Source organism: Dichotomopilus funicola (genome assembly GCF_033296635.1).
Source record: "Dichotomopilus funicola strain CBS 141.50 unplaced genomic scaffold C8A04scaffold_47, whole genome shotgun sequence".
Taxonomy (NCBI): domain Eukaryota; kingdom Fungi; phylum Ascomycota; class Sordariomycetes; order Sordariales; family Chaetomiaceae; genus Dichotomopilus; species Dichotomopilus funicola.
The window spans coordinates 212,825-230,023 of record NW_026944068.1 but is presented as its reverse complement, the minus strand read 5'-3'; the positions used below and the strand labels follow the sequence as shown (position 1 = coordinate 230,023).

The 17,199-nt window shown below is 53.5% G+C and overlaps 6 protein-coding genes across 6 annotated transcripts; 2 read left to right on the top strand and 4 right to left on the bottom strand.

The window, feature by feature from the left end:
* Positions 1-1,455, bottom strand: C8A04DRAFT_13448 (transcriptional regulatory protein moc3; the record flags this gene model as incomplete). Its single annotated transcript, XM_062777717.1, has 1 exon — positions 1-1,455. A coding segment is annotated over one exon (1,455 nt), but the record flags the coding sequence as incomplete, so codon positions are not given.
* Positions 1,456-2,808: 1,353 nt separating this feature from the next.
* C8A04DRAFT_13426 (cytochrome P450) lies at positions 2,809-6,309 on the top strand (the record flags this gene model as incomplete). Its single annotated transcript, XM_062777706.1, has 6 exons — positions 2,809-2,935; positions 3,012-3,058; positions 3,111-3,884; positions 3,952-5,364; positions 5,437-6,165; positions 6,217-6,309. 6 exons carry the CDS (start codon positions 2,809-2,811, stop codon positions 6,307-6,309), a joined length of 3,183 nt encoding a protein of 1,060 aa, XP_062635622.1.
* A 140-nt stretch (positions 6,310-6,449) lies between these two features.
* On the bottom strand, positions 6,450-8,711 carry C8A04DRAFT_13436 (GMC oxidoreductase; the record flags this gene model as incomplete). Its single annotated transcript, XM_062777711.1, has 7 exons — positions 6,450-6,479; positions 6,535-7,310; positions 7,378-7,842; positions 7,896-8,022; positions 8,086-8,351; positions 8,411-8,443; positions 8,507-8,711. The coding sequence occupies 7 exons, from the start codon at positions 8,709-8,711 to the stop codon at positions 6,450-6,452; spliced, it is 1,902 nt and encodes a 633-aa protein (XP_062635621.1).
* A 1,844-nt stretch (positions 8,712-10,555) lies between these two features.
* On the top strand, positions 10,556-12,381 carry C8A04DRAFT_30209 (Isotrichodermin C-15 hydroxylase; the record flags this gene model as incomplete). Its single annotated transcript, XM_062781290.1, has 5 exons — positions 10,556-10,609; positions 10,690-11,722; positions 11,806-11,885; positions 11,980-12,146; positions 12,222-12,381. 5 exons carry the CDS (start codon positions 10,556-10,558, stop codon positions 12,379-12,381), a joined length of 1,494 nt encoding a protein of 497 aa, XP_062635620.1.
* Positions 12,382-12,572: 191 nt separating this feature from the next.
* C8A04DRAFT_38488 (glycosyl hydrolases family 43-domain-containing protein) lies at positions 12,573-14,186 on the bottom strand (the record flags this gene model as incomplete). The annotated part of the gene is made up of 1 exon (XM_062784256.1): positions 12,573-14,186. One exon carries the CDS (start codon positions 14,184-14,186, stop codon positions 12,573-12,575), a length of 1,614 nt encoding a protein of 537 aa, XP_062635619.1.
* Positions 14,187-14,875: 689 nt separating this feature from the next.
* Positions 14,876-15,953, bottom strand: C8A04DRAFT_38487 (uncharacterized protein; the record flags this gene model as incomplete). The annotated part of the gene is made up of 3 exons (XM_062784255.1): positions 14,876-14,910; positions 14,964-15,256; positions 15,322-15,953. The coding sequence occupies 3 exons, from the start codon at positions 15,951-15,953 to the stop codon at positions 14,876-14,878; spliced, it is 960 nt and encodes a 319-aa protein (XP_062635618.1).
* Between the last annotated feature and the right edge of the window lie 1,246 nt (positions 15,954-17,199).

Genomic DNA, 17,199 nt, shown 5'->3' with positions numbered 1-17,199 from the left:
CTAGAGTTGTACAACCATTTCTTGACCTCGCCGACCCTCCCTCCAATCATCTACAGTGATGAATTGAAGTGTAACTTTCTCATCGTCAAGCGCCTCAAGTTTGACCTCCCGCACTTTGCTCCCCATCGTCCCACTCGAGCCTTCTTCGAGCTGAATGGTCTTGGAAACAATCCTCCCAATAACCCGCGAATCCCAAAGTCCATCCCGCATCGGTGCCTTAAGCAGCAGCTCGGCGGCCCGGTGCCTAAGTTGGGGATCACGGCACCGAGCGGCTACTGCGTGCAGTGGCATCACGTAGCCCAACCCAGACGAACAGGAGTTGAAAGTTCCCGCATCAATTCGATCTTGTTCCCTTTGTACGGCGCTCTCGCACTGCCGTAAGATCTCCTCGAAATGGCCTTCCCAGATGATGTAAGAGGACTCGCGTTCCTCGGGTTTGAGGACGTTGATGTGCAAGCGAATTACCAGTAATAGTTGATGAACTCGCAGGATCGAGATGCCATCCTGCATCGTGTCATGTTCGTGCGCCGACAAACCCCGTACATAACTATCCAACGCGTTTTGACTGCTTTCGAGCGCCAGACAGAGCTGTCGATGTCGACCAACCGTTGACTCAAGTTCATCCGTCAAAATATTTGGTCGAAATTCGCAGGATTGGAGGAAAGACAGAGCATTGTTCCTCAAGTTCTCGATGTATGAGTGAGCATCTCCGAGCGAGGTGAAGAGCACTGCTGGTTTCACCTCGGTTCGCAAGACGTCGTAGGACCCGGTTTCCAAGAATGTGTCATTCACCATCCCACGAAACTGGCCATATGTGGAGCTGAGCATGTATCGTAGCCGTGATGACGATATTGGGTATCCTACACGCAACACGCTTTTGCGCTCTTGGATAGAATCTTCGAGTTGCTGCAATAACGTGACTCCGGAGCGGATGTGTTGAAACGCCTCAGCGTACCGCCCACGGACGCACGCCAAGTAGATGAACAGAACGACAGCGGTGAGGATACAGCCTGTGGTTCCTTCTGATGCAATATCTGGCCGTTGCATGAGGTTGTGAAGGAGGTTGATTGCGCAAGCCCGTTGTTGCAAAGCGAGGGACCCGTCCTGGATCACCGTTCCTGATTCAAAGGTCTCGTAGGCAGAGCCTAAGGCGATAACGAGGTGACGAACCAAGGGGTAATGGATTGCCGCCTGCATGACCTCCCGGCCCCAGAACGAAGTGTTAAAAATGCCCCCGAGCGACTTGCTAGCGTTGTTTTGGAAAAAGAAGAAACTCCTCCGTTCTTCCGAGGAGGCGAACAGTCTCGTATGCAAGTCTGGGTCCCGCGTAATAGGGAGAGACGGGGCTTGCGGAACGCTAGAGTAACCCTCACATCGCCGACCGGTACGTAAGCAGTGATTACAATATGGCTTCCCTTCGTCGCATTTTACTTTTCGTTTCCTGGTGTGTTGGGGTCAGTCTCGAGTTCTTTGTTGCCCGGTGAGGGTGACACACTTGCAGGTTTGACAGCCGGTTTTAACCTTGTTATAAAACCTGAGAGTCCGGCGGACCTGGACTATTTCCATTTTTGACGGAGCAAGTCTCAGGTATCGTATCTCGTCGAGATGAACAAGTTTGCGCGCGGAGACGCTGAGTTCCGGTCAAAATAGTCAGACCACGCTGTTGACATTCGGTGAGATTGGGGCGCAGCGGGGGCAAGCGGGAGAACCTCAAGCGCGACGCCAAGGCTCGACAGCCCATGCTGGCGACAGAGTGTCTGAGCGCCGCAATAAATCCATGGTCGCTGATCGCCGTTTGTCTCTCGAGCAGTGTTATTAATTACCTAGTATGCAGAGGATGTAAAGGGAGTGTGATAAAGTAACCACTTGGCCATTGGCTTCCTCCGCTTTAAAAGATCCGGGGTCAGGGTATTCTTTCACAGACGGGACTCAGGGGCTTTCGTGCCGGGATACGGATACAGGCTCACCAGGTCCGGTCAGCTCTCTTGCAGACCGAGAGACCCTGGTTGACACAGCCTATTCTGACATTCGGCCGACCGAAGCCCATCGCGAAGATGCGCTAATAAAGGACACGGCATCGGCACGTAACAGCTCCAGAAGCGAGCCGAGGTTTGGTAGGTTGCAGAAAAGATGGCGAGCCAATTGACGATTCTCATCCCTGGGCCCGGACTGAACGCCCACGCCCGGCATTATGACGAAGGTCGTTGAAGATGTACAACGGATGAATGAGGCGTCCGGAGCGGGCCCGGAGCGAAACAAACACCCGTTGGTTTAAATCCATTCGTCGTCAGAATAACCGTTCCAACGGCTTCGAACGGATTTAAAGTTGACGGGTTACCAGAGACTTTGGGAAACACCGACAGGCGGTCTCTCCGAGTACCGAGGCCCCACACGTTCAGACCGGGCCAATTTGCCCGGTGTTCAGGCAAATGCGACGCTCCGAATCCCGACGCCACAAGAGGGTCACCTCTGATTGGGCCTGTGCGCCGAGATCCAAAACCTGCGGGTCCAGATCGGCCCGCGGCCGATTTTGCGTTGTTCCCTAACGCTGGGAGCGGAACTGGAAGCGGAACACCGAGCTTGCGGCGATGACGACGAAAACGAATCCTGCGCCGATGGAGCCCGGAGGCGGCGGGTCGTACTATGGGTGCCTCAGAAAAGAATGTGCACTTAGTAACTCAACTCTAAAAGGTTAAGGTGGGTCGATTGACCGCTATAAAACACCAACACCCCCCACCAAGCCATTGATGCCCACCATCATTAAACAGACCATCAACTCCCGCTATTGTTTCCATATTTAACTCAAGTATGGCAGACGGCGAAGTAAAAACAACACCAATCCCAACGCCCCCTGGGCTTCCTTTCGTTGGCAATGCATTTGCCATCGATAGGGGATTCCCGCTCGGTTCATTTCAGGGGTTTGCGGAAGAATATGGTTGGTTGACCGGACCCCGAGACAATGACGAGGAGCAAACAACGCGGTCCGGGCCGCTGACGCTAACCGACATCAGGTGAAATCTACCGGCTGAACCTGCCGACCGGCTCTACGTTAGTTGTGGTAAGTCTCCCTTCGGACGCGACACCGTTCAGAAATTGCTAACCACATGTAGAGCTCCCAAGCGCTGGTGCATGAGCTATGCGACGACACGAGGTTCCGGAAGCCTGTTGCTGCTGCCCTCGCCGAGATCCGTAACGGTGTGCACGATGGCCTCTTCACAGCCCGAGAAGAAGAGACCAACTGGGGCGTTGCCCACAGGATCCTCATGCCCGCTTTTGGGCCAGCCTCCATCCAGGGCATGTTCGCCGAGATGCATGAAATTGCGGCTCAGCTGTCACTCAAGTGGGCGCGGCATGGGCCCGACACGCCCATCATGGTCACCGACGACTTTACACGGTTGACGCTCGACACACTGGCTCTCTGCACCATGAACTTCCGCTTCAACTCGTACTACCACGATGAACTGCACCCTTTTATCAACGCCATGGGAGACTTTCTGACCGAGTCGGGGGCCCGAGCCATGCGTCCGGCCCTGACTTCGGTCCTTTACCCACAGGCGGCACAAAAGTACTGGGAGGACATTGATATTCTACGAAAGACTGCGCAGGGCGTCCTCGACACACGCAGGAAGCATGCCACAGGAAGAAAAGACCTTTTGTCTGCCATGTTGGTTGGCGTGGACCCGAAGACGGGCCAGAAGCTCAGCGACTCGTCGATTATTGACAATCTCATCACCTTCCTGATCGCGGGGCACGAGACAACATCGGGGCTTCTGAGCTTTACCTTCTACCTCCTGATCAAACACCGCGAAGCCTACCGTAAGGCCCAAGAGGAGGTGGACCGGGTCATTGGCAAGGGCCCAATCAAGGTCGAGCACATTAAGCAAGTAAGCACACCACCCTCAACATAACCCTCCTCGACAAATTGTACAGATTATTAACTCGCCCCCAAAGCTCCCTTACATTGCCGCTGTGCTTCGCGAGTCGTTGCGGCTTTGCCCCACAATCCCCATGATCAGCCGCCAGGCGAAGGAGGACTGCATTATTGGCGGCAAATACGCTATCCAAAAAGACCAGCGGTTTGCCCTTCTATTCGCTCAGTCCCATCTGGATTCGGCTGTCTACGGAGACTCGGCTAAGGAGTTCGTACCGGAACGCATGCTCGATGAGAGCTTCGAGCGGCTGACAAAAGAGTTCCCCGATTGCTGGAAGCCATTTGGCACTGGCATGCGCGCTTGCATCGGCCGTCCATTCGCCTGGCAGGAAGCTGTCCTCGTCATGGCTATGCTCCTGCAAAACTTTGACTTCACCCTCGACGACCCCGCATATCAACTTCACTACAAGCAAACGCTAACAACGAAACCCAAGGACTTCTACATGCGCGCCAGCCTTCGAGACGGTCTCACCGCAACCGAGCTCGAGCACCGCCTTGCAGGCGATGGGGCGGCAAGTCCACGCTCGTCCAGCCCCTCCAAGAGGAAGACACAGACCAACTCCTCCTCTGGTCCCGCCCGGCCGATGAGCATCTTCTACGGTTCCAACACAGGCACATGCGAAAGCCTAGCCCAGCGTCTTGCGACCGACGCAGCTTCTCACGGATACGCCGCTACCTTGATCGATTCCATGGACACAGCGACGGATAAACTGCCCACAGACCGCCCCGCCGTGATCATCACAGCATCGTTCGAAGGCCAGCCGCCTGACAACGCTGCAAAATTCTATGATTGGCTTCAAGCCCTGAAGGCGGATGAGCTCAAAAACGTTTCCTATGCTGTCTTTGGATGTGGACATCACGACTGGACACAAACCTTCCACCGCGTGCCGAAGACCGTGGACAAATCGATGAAGGCCCGCGGTGCATCGCCTATTTGTGAGATGGGGTTGACGGATGTCGCCGAAGGTGACATGTTCACAGATTTTGAACAATGGGAAGACGATGTGTTTTGGCCGGGTCTCGAGGCTCGATACGGCGCAGCCAGTGGGGCAACCGAGGGGGAGGATGGACCGGCCTCGGGAAGTCTAGACGTTCAGTTCTCCAGCCCTCGATCGTCCACTCTTCGGCAAGACGTCAAGGAAGCAACTGTGCTTAAGGAGAGGGTCCTGACCAACTCGAGGGCTTTCCCCAAGAAGCATATCGAGGTTCAACTCCCGGAAGGTGTGTCGTACAAGGTCGGAGACTACTTGGCGGTTCTCCCCATCAACTCGAAGCAAACCATCGACCGCGTCATGCGGCAGTTTAAAATATCTTGGGACTCCCACATCACCATCGGCTCCGACCGATGGACTGCCCTGCCTACCGGCACGCCCGTACCGGTCTACGATGTGCTCGGTTCATACGTTGAACTGTCACAGCCAGCCACGAAGAGAGTACGTCAAGCCCAGTAATTGGTGTTCAACTCCAGAGCCCAGATCACGGTGTGCTAATGTGTTTCCATCCAGGGTATCCTCAAACTCGCCGATATCGCCCAAGATGAAGGCACGAAGCAAAAGCTTCGAGACTTGGCCGGGGATTTGTACGCGAACGAGATCAGTCAGAAGCGTGCTTCGATCCTAGACCTGCTCGATCAATTCCCTTCTGTCTCGCTTCCCTTTGGCACATTCTTGTCCCTCCTCCCACCAATCCGCCCTCGACAATACTCGATCTCGTCTTCACCGCTCCACAGTCCTGACCGAGTCACCCTCACGTATTCGCTCCTCGATGCGCCGTCTCTCGCCAACCCTGACCGCAGATACACTGGAGTCGCTACATCGTACCTCTCATCTCTTTCCCCCGGCGACAAGTTGCTTGTCTCCGTGCGGCCCACCCACACCGCGTTTCGTCTTCCGGAAGAAGCCGACAGGGAAGAAACGCCGATTGTCTGCGTTGCTGCTGGGTCTGGGCTGGCGCCATTCCGTGGTTTTGTTCAAGAACGGGCCGAACAACTAGCCAAGGGGGCCAAGCTGGCACCAGCTTTGTTCTTCTTTGGGTGCCGCGGTCCACAAATGGACGACCTCTATCGTGAAGAATTCGATAAATGGCAGGATCTGGGCGCCGTGGACGTACGGCGGGCTTTCAGCCGTGTCGCGCCGGAGGAAGCGGAAGGGCAAGGGTCCAAGTACGTCCAAGACCGGATCTGGGCGGAACGGGAGGAAGTCAAGAAGCTTTGGGACAGTGGCGCCCGGGTATACGTCTGCGGCTCGCGGCACGTCGGTGAGGAAGTGAAGAAGGTGATGGGCAAGATTGTCCTTGGCAGCGAAGTGACCGATGAAGAAACCGCGCAGTGGTACGAGGGTGTTCGGAACGATCGTTACGCCACAGATGTTTTCGATTAATTCATTTGGAAAGGTTAGGCGTTGTTGGGTCATAGAGCGCTTTTATTTCGATGTTATAGATTCTCGTCTCTCACATTATGTGCATAATACATCAAACGTTTACAAAGGCGTAACTTAATTATATGACCGTGATTACTCTTTTATCTCCGGCTCTTAATAAGATCCGCTGCCTGCAACTTATTAGTGTTTGTAAGCATTGCGGCGTGTTGTATTGACTATGCTCACCTTCTCCGCGACGGCATAGACCGTTTGCTGGGTGTAAGACCCCGGAAGGTCGGGCATGATGCTGGCATCAACGACACTGAGTCCCTCCACTCCATATACCAGCAAGTTTTGATCCACGACACCTCCAAGACTTTGGGGGAGCATGGCGGCTGTTCCGATAGGGTGGAAGGAAGAGGGGACCATGACGCTCCGCAACCAAGCTTCAATGTCCTCAGGTGCGGTCACATCGGCGCCTGGAGCCAACTCGATGGGGTCTAGAGACTTCAACCTAGTCTCCAAAAAGTACTTTCTTGTAAATGGCGTGAATTCAAGGAGAACTTCAAGATCCGTCGGGTTACTGAGCGCCCGATAATCCACCACAGGTGGCGAGAAAAAAGGGTCGGTACGATTGACGTGGACAGTCCCGCGGCTCGTCGGATGGAGGTAAACGATTGAACCTTCCTCATACCCACCACGAAGAAAGAAGTTCAGAGCGGCCGAATCTTTGCTCCTCATTGACTTAACCAAAGCCTTCTGCTGAGCCTTGTAACCGGCAACAACCGTCTTGTGGGTGCCTTTTGGGAGATAGGCCGCGGGGTCTTGTTCTTCGTAACGCTTAGCTATGGCGCTCCATAGCCTAGGAGTAACAACCTGTAGCGGGATCCAGCTACCACAGTTGCCAGACGCAATGGACATGGGCCCAGTGCGGTCGATGTCGAATTGGGCTTGTGCCTCAGCAATAAAGGTTTGGTTCAGGAGCAAATCGTAAAAGTCCGGGTGGTAGGGAAATGAACTGACTAGAGTTGAGGAGCAAACGGTCAGTGGTGGTAGTTTCAGTGATGTGCATTCAATAGATTGACGTACAATTAAAAGATGGGGCGACCGTGAACGGTTGATCCTGGAAGTTACTCCCGACACCAGGAGCATCAACTACAGGCGCAATCCCTGCGTCCCTTAGCAACTTCTCAGGGCCGATCCCGCTGGCCTGGAGGATTTGAGGCGTGTGAATGGAACCGGCGGCCAAAATAACCTCCTTTTTAGCCCTCACAGAATAGGCGCGGCTCCTGTCTGTGGCACTCGCAGGCACAAAGACCACATCCCTCGCACGCCTCCCCTGGAACTTGATATTTAAGACTTTCTGCCCGGTTAGTGTGTGGTAGTTGGAACGCTTGTGTTCCACCTCATCCCAATGACCGGGCCTAGCAAAAGATCGGAGAACGGTGGCGGGGTCAACAGAAGCGGGATGCCAGTATGCACCGGTTTCCCCGGCGCCCGAATCCGACGGGTATTTGACGCCAGGAATGTCTCCGAACGCAGCCATTTCAATCTCTGCCAATAAATGAGCAGGTGTCCCTTGAAATATCCTCCGAGAAAAGACTTACCAAGAACAGGCCATGAAAAGGTCGGAAAAGATGCATGTATGTGGGATGTGTTGCCCCAGTATTGTGAGTCGTACTTGATACCAAACTGATCCACGAGCTCAGGACGTGGAGGATGGAAATTCCAGGCCTGTTGACACCGTACTCGTTAGCTACCTATTCAGCTTCCCCGAGGAGGGCTCAAGACACAAACCTTTCGGAAATATGGTAACAAGCCGTCCCAGCTCCAGTCTGACTTGTTGCCAAAATAGGCACCCCATCTATCATAGTCTTCCTTTTGCCCTCTGACAACTTGCATTCCGTTGACACCAGAGCTACCGCCGAGAAGGATCCCCCCAATGACAGATATACGGCGATTGTTCAAACCTTCCTGGGGCGCAGAAGAGATGTTGAAGGTGAGGGTTGGGTCAATGAGGCCCCAAAACCCTCCCGCGACCAAGGTCACCGAAGTGGTGTTTTCTGCCAGTTAGGTATTATTAATAACTGGAAAGATCAAAGTCTCTCTTTCGGGATCTCACGGAACACGCCTCGCTCGAGGACCAACACAGAATCTGCAACGCGTCAGTTTAGACTTGATCACCACCGGCTTGTTCTTACCAGGGTCCTCAACACACATTTGCCATTCTCCGTTAACCTGTCTGCGACGGTCAGCCCGGATGTCCCGCCTCCAATAACCACATAATCATATTCGGGGAGAAGGTCATGAGTCCCAGGAAGTATCGTTGAATGGGAAATAGAACGAGTTGTTGGATTATATGCGTCACAAATCCTAAGCAAAATGAGGCCAACGGTGCCAATCAAGAACTTGGTAAGCGCCATCGTAAAATTCCTTTGGATTGGTCAAACGAAAAGAGATAACCAACTTGAGGGAGGTTGAAGCTGAAGCTTTGCGGACGAAAATAAGTACTTCTGCTCATTTCAATCCATGAATGCCCCCGCCTGGCGAAGTCCCAATGTCCTGCGGCCAAGCTGCACAAAACAATATTTCCTAACGAATTCTGGAAGGCTTCAAGGTCTCGTCAACCAATTCAACCAGGATTTCATGACTTCAAGCTCGGACTCCGTGGTCAAGCTGCAGGTAAATCACACCCTTCGAAGCAGCCCCTCATCCGCTACCAGGCAAAACAGAAGGCCAAGGAAAACGTGCGGTTGTCAGTCTGGAACTGGCGTGTATCGCTGTTCAACCCACATGATCACATGATTAGCCGCCACTCGTATGAACTTTTGGGCGGGCGGTTTGCGGACTCCTGTGTTTCCATTTTTCGTTGAAAGTTTAACTCTCAACTGAACGATTGTCAGGAAAGTGGGGATGGGAGCATCCACGTACTACAACACGACTCACGAGATAACTAAGGTCGTTACGGTGAGTGGGAAATGGAAGGAAGCCCCGCTCAGTTCAGAATCCCTGCGTGCGCGAGAAGTTTATGCTCAACGAAACGCAGTGATCGTTAATTCTTTATCACCACGCAGTGTTTTGCAAAGCCTCGGCGCGGCCGCAAGCCACTCCCGAAAGATGACTGCGCGACAACAGTGAACCGTAACATAGTAATAAAGACAAGACGGAAGAGAACCCGGAGGAAACTCCGAATCCCCCCATCCGCCGGCCGGCCGAGCCCCTGGCGGAATTGCACGACGGCTCAACTTGACGAATTAATTCCTTCTTTCGGAGGCGCGGGGTTAATTAATGACATCAACTCAGGTTGAAGGGCCAAAGGTGGTCACATCAATGCCTGCCAGTCTAAACGAACCGTGCGCAACACCTTCGCCCTCGGGCTGTCGCGTTGAAGTTCGGTCGGACAAACGGCAATTATCACAACGGTCGGAGTGCGGCCCCTCGCCAAGTCGGGTTCCTCCAAGGCCCCGACCGATGAGCCGCATTGAGGTCGAACCATTGGGTGGTGTCAGTCGCATCGATTCATGATCATGGGGGCCCGCGGCAGGAGGTGTGGAAGCGACGTGACAATGATACCTTGAACCTGGTTTTCAAACCGTTGAACGGTTGTAGGGCTGGCCCACTCCGCAAGATCCCGGAAACCCACTGTTAATTAGCCCATTTGAAAAGACAAGGCGGATACTATGTATATATAAGCGCCGGCGTGGACAAAGGAACGGGGGTGAGCAGCCAGACAGCCTTTTTAACCTAGCAGCCCGAGGTTCATCAAGAATAAACCACAACCGCTTCATCCCCTCTCCCCTTCGACAAACAACGGTAAGCAGGTTGCGGAGACATCACCGGAGAATAAAACGAATATAAACCCCCAAGGAGCACCCCAGTCACTTGAAAGACCGACCCTCCTCAGACCAAAGTCACTAAAACCAAAGCTAAAAGATTACTACCCTAGATCTCACGACAACAACCCGGCATAGCGAGGCGCTAACCTTCTCCTCGAATCAATAGGTGAGCCTCGTAAACCCTGTCATGGTTGAGTGGGGTACTTTCGACTTCCGCCTAGGCAATCTCTAAATATCAGTCAGCATTTATAACCTGCTTCACCCTTCCTGTGGCTGGGGGGTGCCATGGTCAACCAAATGCTCCTAGAGTCCTCCGTCATTTAAAAGGTTGGACATTTCAGCTTCGAAACATCCAACCGTATCTTTTAGGGTACCAAGCCGTTGACTTTGAATCACATTTCTAACGACTACTTAACAGTATTCACAAAGTCATGGGTTTTGTGACTTTTGGTTCGCTCGCTGGGCTTGGGGTTTCAGCGGCAGGAGTAAGTGGCTGAGCGGTCGACAGCCCCCCCCATTTCCAAACGAGTAATATCCCCAGTGCAGACATTAACACTTCTTGCAGATCCTAGTGTTATTCCTTGTGGTGAAAGGCGTGTATTTTGCGTTCTTCCACCCTCTCGCCAAAGTCCCAGGGCCCAAACTCTACGCATTCTCCGACCTCCCATACCTTTACTACCTTCTCCGCGGGGAATGGCCGCAGAAGCTCAAGCGGCTCCATGACGAATACGGACCAACGGTCCGGTACACGCCTGATTTTGTGTCCTTCATCTCGGCCGGGGCATGGAAAACCATCTACGGCCACCGGGCCGCTGGACAAGAATCCTTCCCCAAGGACCCAGTCACCCGGGGTACCACGCGATCAGGGCACCCGCACATTGTCCTAGCCAATGACGAGGACCACCGACGTCACCGCCGACTTCTCTCGCATGCCTTCTCCGACCAGGCATTGCGCGGTCAAGAGGACATCATGAAGCAGTACGTTGATTTGTTGCTGGTCAAACTGTCCGAAAAGGCCCGGTCCGGCACAGCAGTCGACTTGGTCAAGTGGTACAACTTCACCACATTCGACCTGATCGGTGATCTCGCCTTTGGCCAGTCCTTTAACTGCCTTGAGGACGGGGGGTACCACCCTTGGGTTGCCATGATCTTTGACAATATCAAGTTAAGCGTGTTCTCGGAGACGTTCCAGCGGTACCCGATACTCAACCTCCTCAAGTCCTTGTTTGTTTCCAAAAGATTGATCAACAGCCAGAAGGAACATTGGGAACTAGTCGAACAGACGACAAAACGGAGGCTCGCAAGTGGGAATGTGACTCGCGAGGATTTCATGTCATACATCCTACGACACAATGATGAGAAAGGCATGACTCCTGGAGAGATTATTGAGAACGCAAATGTCCTCATCATCGCGGGGAGCGAGACAACTGCGAGCTTGTTGAGCGGGACAACGTTCCACCTCCTCAGCAATCCTGATAAGTACCGAAAATTGGTCCAGGAGATTCGGAGCTCTTTCAACACCGAGGACGATATCACACTTTTGGCCGCGAACGGGCTCGCCTACACCAACGCTGTGTTTGAAGAAGGCTTCCGCATGTGTAAGCACCAGCGTCTTAGAATTGCATTGTGCCGCGTGTCTCTTTCGACACCTCGTACCATACGGTAGCTGACATTCAGGCAGATCCCCCCGTACCTCTTGCTCTGTCTCGCCGCACCCCGCCCAACGGGGAGGAGATCGAGGGGTATTGGATGCCGGGAAAGGTGAGAGCCCTTCACTTACAAATAACTTTGGTTACCTCGGCCATTGAGCATCACCACTACCCACGCTGTAAACTAACAACGAGGGCACACACAGACAGCGGTTGGGGTCCCGCAATGGGCCGCTAACCAAAGCGAGACCAACTTCCGTGACGCCAGCAAATTTATTCCCGAACGGTGGTTAGGTGACCCCAAGTATGCGAACGATTCCCGCGCGGCGATGCAGCCATTCTTGTTGGGCCCGCGTAATTGTATCGGGAAGAAGTACGTCTCGCCGTCTCCCACGCTCCTCAAGATCTCTGCACCTTGCTGTGCAGTCGCTAACTTAATTCGTGACAGTCTTGCCTACGCGGAAATGCGCCTTATCCTGGTCCGCCTGCTCTGGAACTTTGATCTTGAACTCATGCCCGAAAGCAAGACCTGGAACAAGCAAAAGATTTATCTGCTCTGGGAAAAGCTCCCTCTCAACGTCAAGTTAATCCCGGTTTCAAAGCGTTAAACCGCAGCGGGAAATTTAGGGATAGCAGGTGCTCTCCCGGTTCGTTCGTGGTTCAATTTATTAATTAGGATGAATGGGTACATATGATCGCTTTGAATTGTGCAATTATTTTCTCATTGTTGAAACAAATTGATGAAGTTAGGTAGTTAATTACATTCCCAGAACAGTGTGGTTTCGTGTCCAACGCCCTCTCAAATCTCGTACCGATCGCTTTCGTGATGGACCGGCTTGTAGATAAAATAATCGAAGCTAGCCTCCGCGGCCGTTCCGTTGATGTCGGACGCAGCAACGCCCACAAACGCACCGGTAAAGCTTCCATGCTTCTGGTGGCCACCGCACTCGTCAGAAATAATGCTAGCATCGTAGACGGGGCCGATCTTCTTCAGCTCCTCCCCTTCCAAAGCGTAGAAAAATTGCAACTCTTTCCCCCGGATAGTCAAGGCAAGGCGAACCTTGCCTTCGTTGGGAATCTGGACAGCCTCTGGGAAGGGGGTGGTCAAGGTCCCCAGAGGCCACGAGGCCTCGGAGGCCTGGATCAACAGTTCGCGTTGACCATCGGAGTGCGCCGTCACGGTCAAGTAGAAATAGTTGAAGCGGCAATAGTAGGCGGTTAGACCAGCGAACTGCCGTTCGTCCGTGGGCGAAAAGTCAATGACCGTCTCCGCGTCGTACGAGAAGTGTGTTTGCCGCCGGGCCACCAAGGCTTGCTCGAACCATGATCCAACAGCCTCACGGCCGATGAGAGTCAGCTTGCCGTCCTTGGTGTTGAAGATGCGATCCGTCTCGGGTGTTCGGAGCCACTGGAAGTCCTTGTGCAAACCAGACTCGAAGGTGTAACGCTTAGGCTCCCAGTACACGTCTTCATTGCGGGCACCAGGCAAATCCACGAACAAGCTTGGAACAGGACCATTCTTGACATAGAGCCAGTCGTCGTCTCCCCAGTACGCTTCCTGGATACCGGTCTCACGACCCAGCACACAACGGCGGAACTGTGTGATGGGTCGTCCGGTCAGATGGACGACGTAAGTGCGGCCATCCGGTGTGTCAACGATGTCGCCGTGGCCCGCCCGTTGGAGAGCGACGTGGGGATGGTCCTTGGACGTAACGATGTGTTTCTGGGGATGGTCCTCGTACGGGCCCCAGATGTTGCGTGACCGGCAGAGCGTAGCCGCGTGCTCATACCCCGTGCCACCTTCGGCCGTCAGGAGGTAGTACCACCCGTTGCGCTTATACATGTGAGGGCCCTCGACGAGACCCAAGTCGGTTCCCTGGTAAATGTTCTTGCGCGGGCCGACCAACTTGCCGGCCTTGGGGTCGAATTCCTGAAGGGCTATCCCCGCAAAGGTCAAGGGACGGCGACGGTGATCCCAGAGCATGTTGACAAACCACTTCCGGCCGTCGTCATCGTGGAAGAGGGAAGGGTCGAATCCAGATGAATTGATGTAGAAGGGGTCAGACCAAGGACCTTCGATGGTCGGAGCGCTGACAATGTAGTTGTGCGCGTCCTTGTAGGCACCATCCTTCCGCTTGACATCCGTGTACACAAGCCAGAACTTCTCGCCGTCGTGTGTCAAGCAGGGTGCCCAAATGCCGCAGCTATCCGGGTCACCGCGCATGTCCAGCTGGGACTTGCGGTTAAGGGGACGAATGGCGAGATCCCAGTTTGCAAGGTCCTTCGAGTGGTGAATTTGCACGCCAGGATACCACTCGAAGGTAGAAGTCGCGATGTAGTAGTCATCCCCGACCCGAAGGACTGAGGGGTCGGCGTTGAAGCCGGGCAGGATTGGGTTGCGGACTTGTGGCATCGTCGTCGTTGGTCAGGTAGATGGTCCTGACTTTTGGGCTCTTGGGTTCCTGCAGTTCAAAGAAAGTATAAGCAAGGGCAGACGGCTTTTTGATTTATAAGATGGGCAGAAGCACGTTGCTGCCCACACTTTTGACTTACACACGGGGCCTAATGAGAGGAAGTGAGGGGACTGGCATGGTCAGGTGCACCGCAGTGCAGCGCTCTCCACCTGCGCATTTAGCCGGAATGCGATGAGGCCGGAGGAGCTCCGCATTGAGGCCCGGCCAGCCCGGGCGGGACCGGAGCGGAGACGGTGCTGGGTAATGGAATCCGAACAACCTGAGATCCGTTTCGGGGTTCAAGTAACCAACCTTGACTACGCCAGGGGATCAAAACACATGGTCACGGTTTCCTTGCCGGACTTAACCCATAATTAGTTGCATATTTGGAGACACTAACCTTAAATGGGGCCCCGATGAAAGATATCGTCTCTGGGAAGCCAACGCCCATATTCTACCAACGTCCTGAAGCGACCTTGAACGACACATAAATGGGAATATAAAGAGCCGAAGCATATAGCTGAAAAGAAAAATGCGGGCTGGACATCCTTTCTCCGCCCCCAGGCCTAGACAAACTAATCACACGGTAGGAACGTGCTCTAAGAAGGCGTGGTCGTAACGGTCAGGCACACCGCCCCAGGCCAGTCACTCACTCAGTGTTACAGGTTTCGGGGACTTGAAACCCTGCACTCAAAGTAGCAAAATGAGGCTCAGTGCGACGACAAGTGGGCCCACACTTCCTATGGGGGGCATGGAGCGGAAGCTGCTTGACGACGTGGGGTCGATTCCGGTGGCCGGGCGACCGAGATACCAGGCTCCAATATCCGTCAAGCTACCGTTGTTGCTGAGCATGGCCGCGTTCGGACCGACATTCGACACATCACTTCGAAACGCTCCGAAGTAGGAATAACGCTCCACAAAGTCGAGCCGGTCAAAATACTCAGCCGACTGATTGTAAAAGGTTTGAGTCGTCGCCAGGTCCTGGTCGTTCAGATTGTACTCGGTAATCCACATGGTCTTATTGGGGAAGCTGAAGGCAAGTGTTAGACGAACTGGGACTTGGGAGCCGATGGAAATGGGGGGGGCTAGACTCACGCAGCCGAATATTCCCCCATGTGGCTCGCCAGCCCTTCGAAGTTTCCATACCAATGAATCGTCACAAAGTCATAAGTGCAATTCCGTGGGCTATCACTGGTGCTAATGAGCTTGGAACACTCGTCCAAGAAGTTGCGGAGCCATGGGATCCCAGATGTACCCCCCGTGCAAGCCGGCAACCCGACGCGGACACCCATCTCTTGGAGCGGGACAAGGTTGTTCACCCAGGCCTGCGCCGCGACAGAAGGCTCCATATCACTCCCGCCGTATGCAAAAGACCCGTCGGGTTCATTGAACGAAAGTACATTGGTGATGTTAACCCCCTGGTCTTCGATCATGGCCCTCACAGTGTCGAGGAAGGAGGTTTTGGAGGTGGGATCCGGAGCGCCCCATAACATAGGCACAAACTCCAGTTGGGATTGGGGAATGTCTTTGTATGTCGGGTCAGGCCCAGGTTGATAATTGTAGTACCATTTTATCGTCGTTGGTGTCTCGACCCATATCTGATCATCCTTTCTCGTAGACTCGTTCGGTGTAAACACGAGACCGCGCTTCGAGTTCGCGGCGGAAGCTGGTCGGAGGAAACTGGCAGCGACCAACAACCGTGCGAATGTTCGGGGGATCGACGACATTGCGGGATTCGGGCGATAAGGCAGGGAAGCTCGCGGCTTGCCCAAGGGTTTTTCGTCGGGAAGGGAGAGGTGGTTCTCAACGGACTACCCGTCACCTCTGAGGCCGTCGACCTTTGGCCGCTCGGGATGCTCGGCAGCTGGCGTTACCGCGATATCGTGGTGGCCGATGCCAATGGAGGTCGTCCCAACAAAACAGCCCAGAGACGATGTGCTCACTGTTGGCGCGGGTACCCTAACCGGCAGGCGTCATGGAGGACGGGACGGAAGCAGCGATGGAAGATACATGATAGGATTGGCATCGAGATCGAACTCGACACGAAGATGGCTTTTTCCCGTTCTCTCCCGTTTTCCGACACGAGGTCTGGGCTGAACATTTGCCCCAAAACGCCGACGCCAAGGTCCAATGGTCGGCGGGGCGAAGTTGCAAGGGCAATGCCGCTTCAGGTTAGCCTCGATAGCTGGGCGCCAGATGCGATGCCAAGCAACATTGTGTCCAATCGGGGCCTTGAACGGACAGGTGGTCTGCCAAATTCCAGACCACCGATCTCAAAATCTGCTGAAAAAAAAGAAAAAAACAGCCCGGGAAGATATTCAGCGGCCGTTCAGTTGCGGCCCCAAGGAAACGGTTATTGCCATTGACTTGTTCTGCTGCGGGTTTCCTCGTCCTAAAACCCCGTAGGAATATCAAAAAACCCTTAGTTCCTATCCTTTTTTAATTAGACAAGACACAAGCCCGAGTGATCTCCTCCCACATGCATGGTTCGGTCACAGTTGCGTAACCAGCCTCGCTGTGGCCAAAAAAAGCGGCAGACCAAGTCCTTGAGAACTTAGTTTTCTACAAGAGTGAAAGAAGACGAAAAAGAATAAACAAAAAAAAGTGAACGAAGACAAAAAAGAGTGAATCAATCGAAATTTTCGAATGTTAATGGATTAGACTTGAGCTATCTGTTTGAGTGTGCCGCTTTTTTTGGCCACAGCGAGCCAGCTTAGAGGTCGAGTACCAAGCCATGTTCTTAATACATAATCACCTACCTAGGTGGGTGAATTTAGGAATGATAATTTTATATTTTCCCCATCCGGCAGCTATTGTCTGTTTCCCACCACTGCTTGCATTTTATTTGTAAATTAGTTGTTTTTATTTTCATTTGGGATTCCTTGCTTTAACTGGGTTTTATTGAGAATAAGACCAGCTTTCTCAATTATCATTATCTCGTCAATTCTCTTGAATCCATAAACACCCACGAGG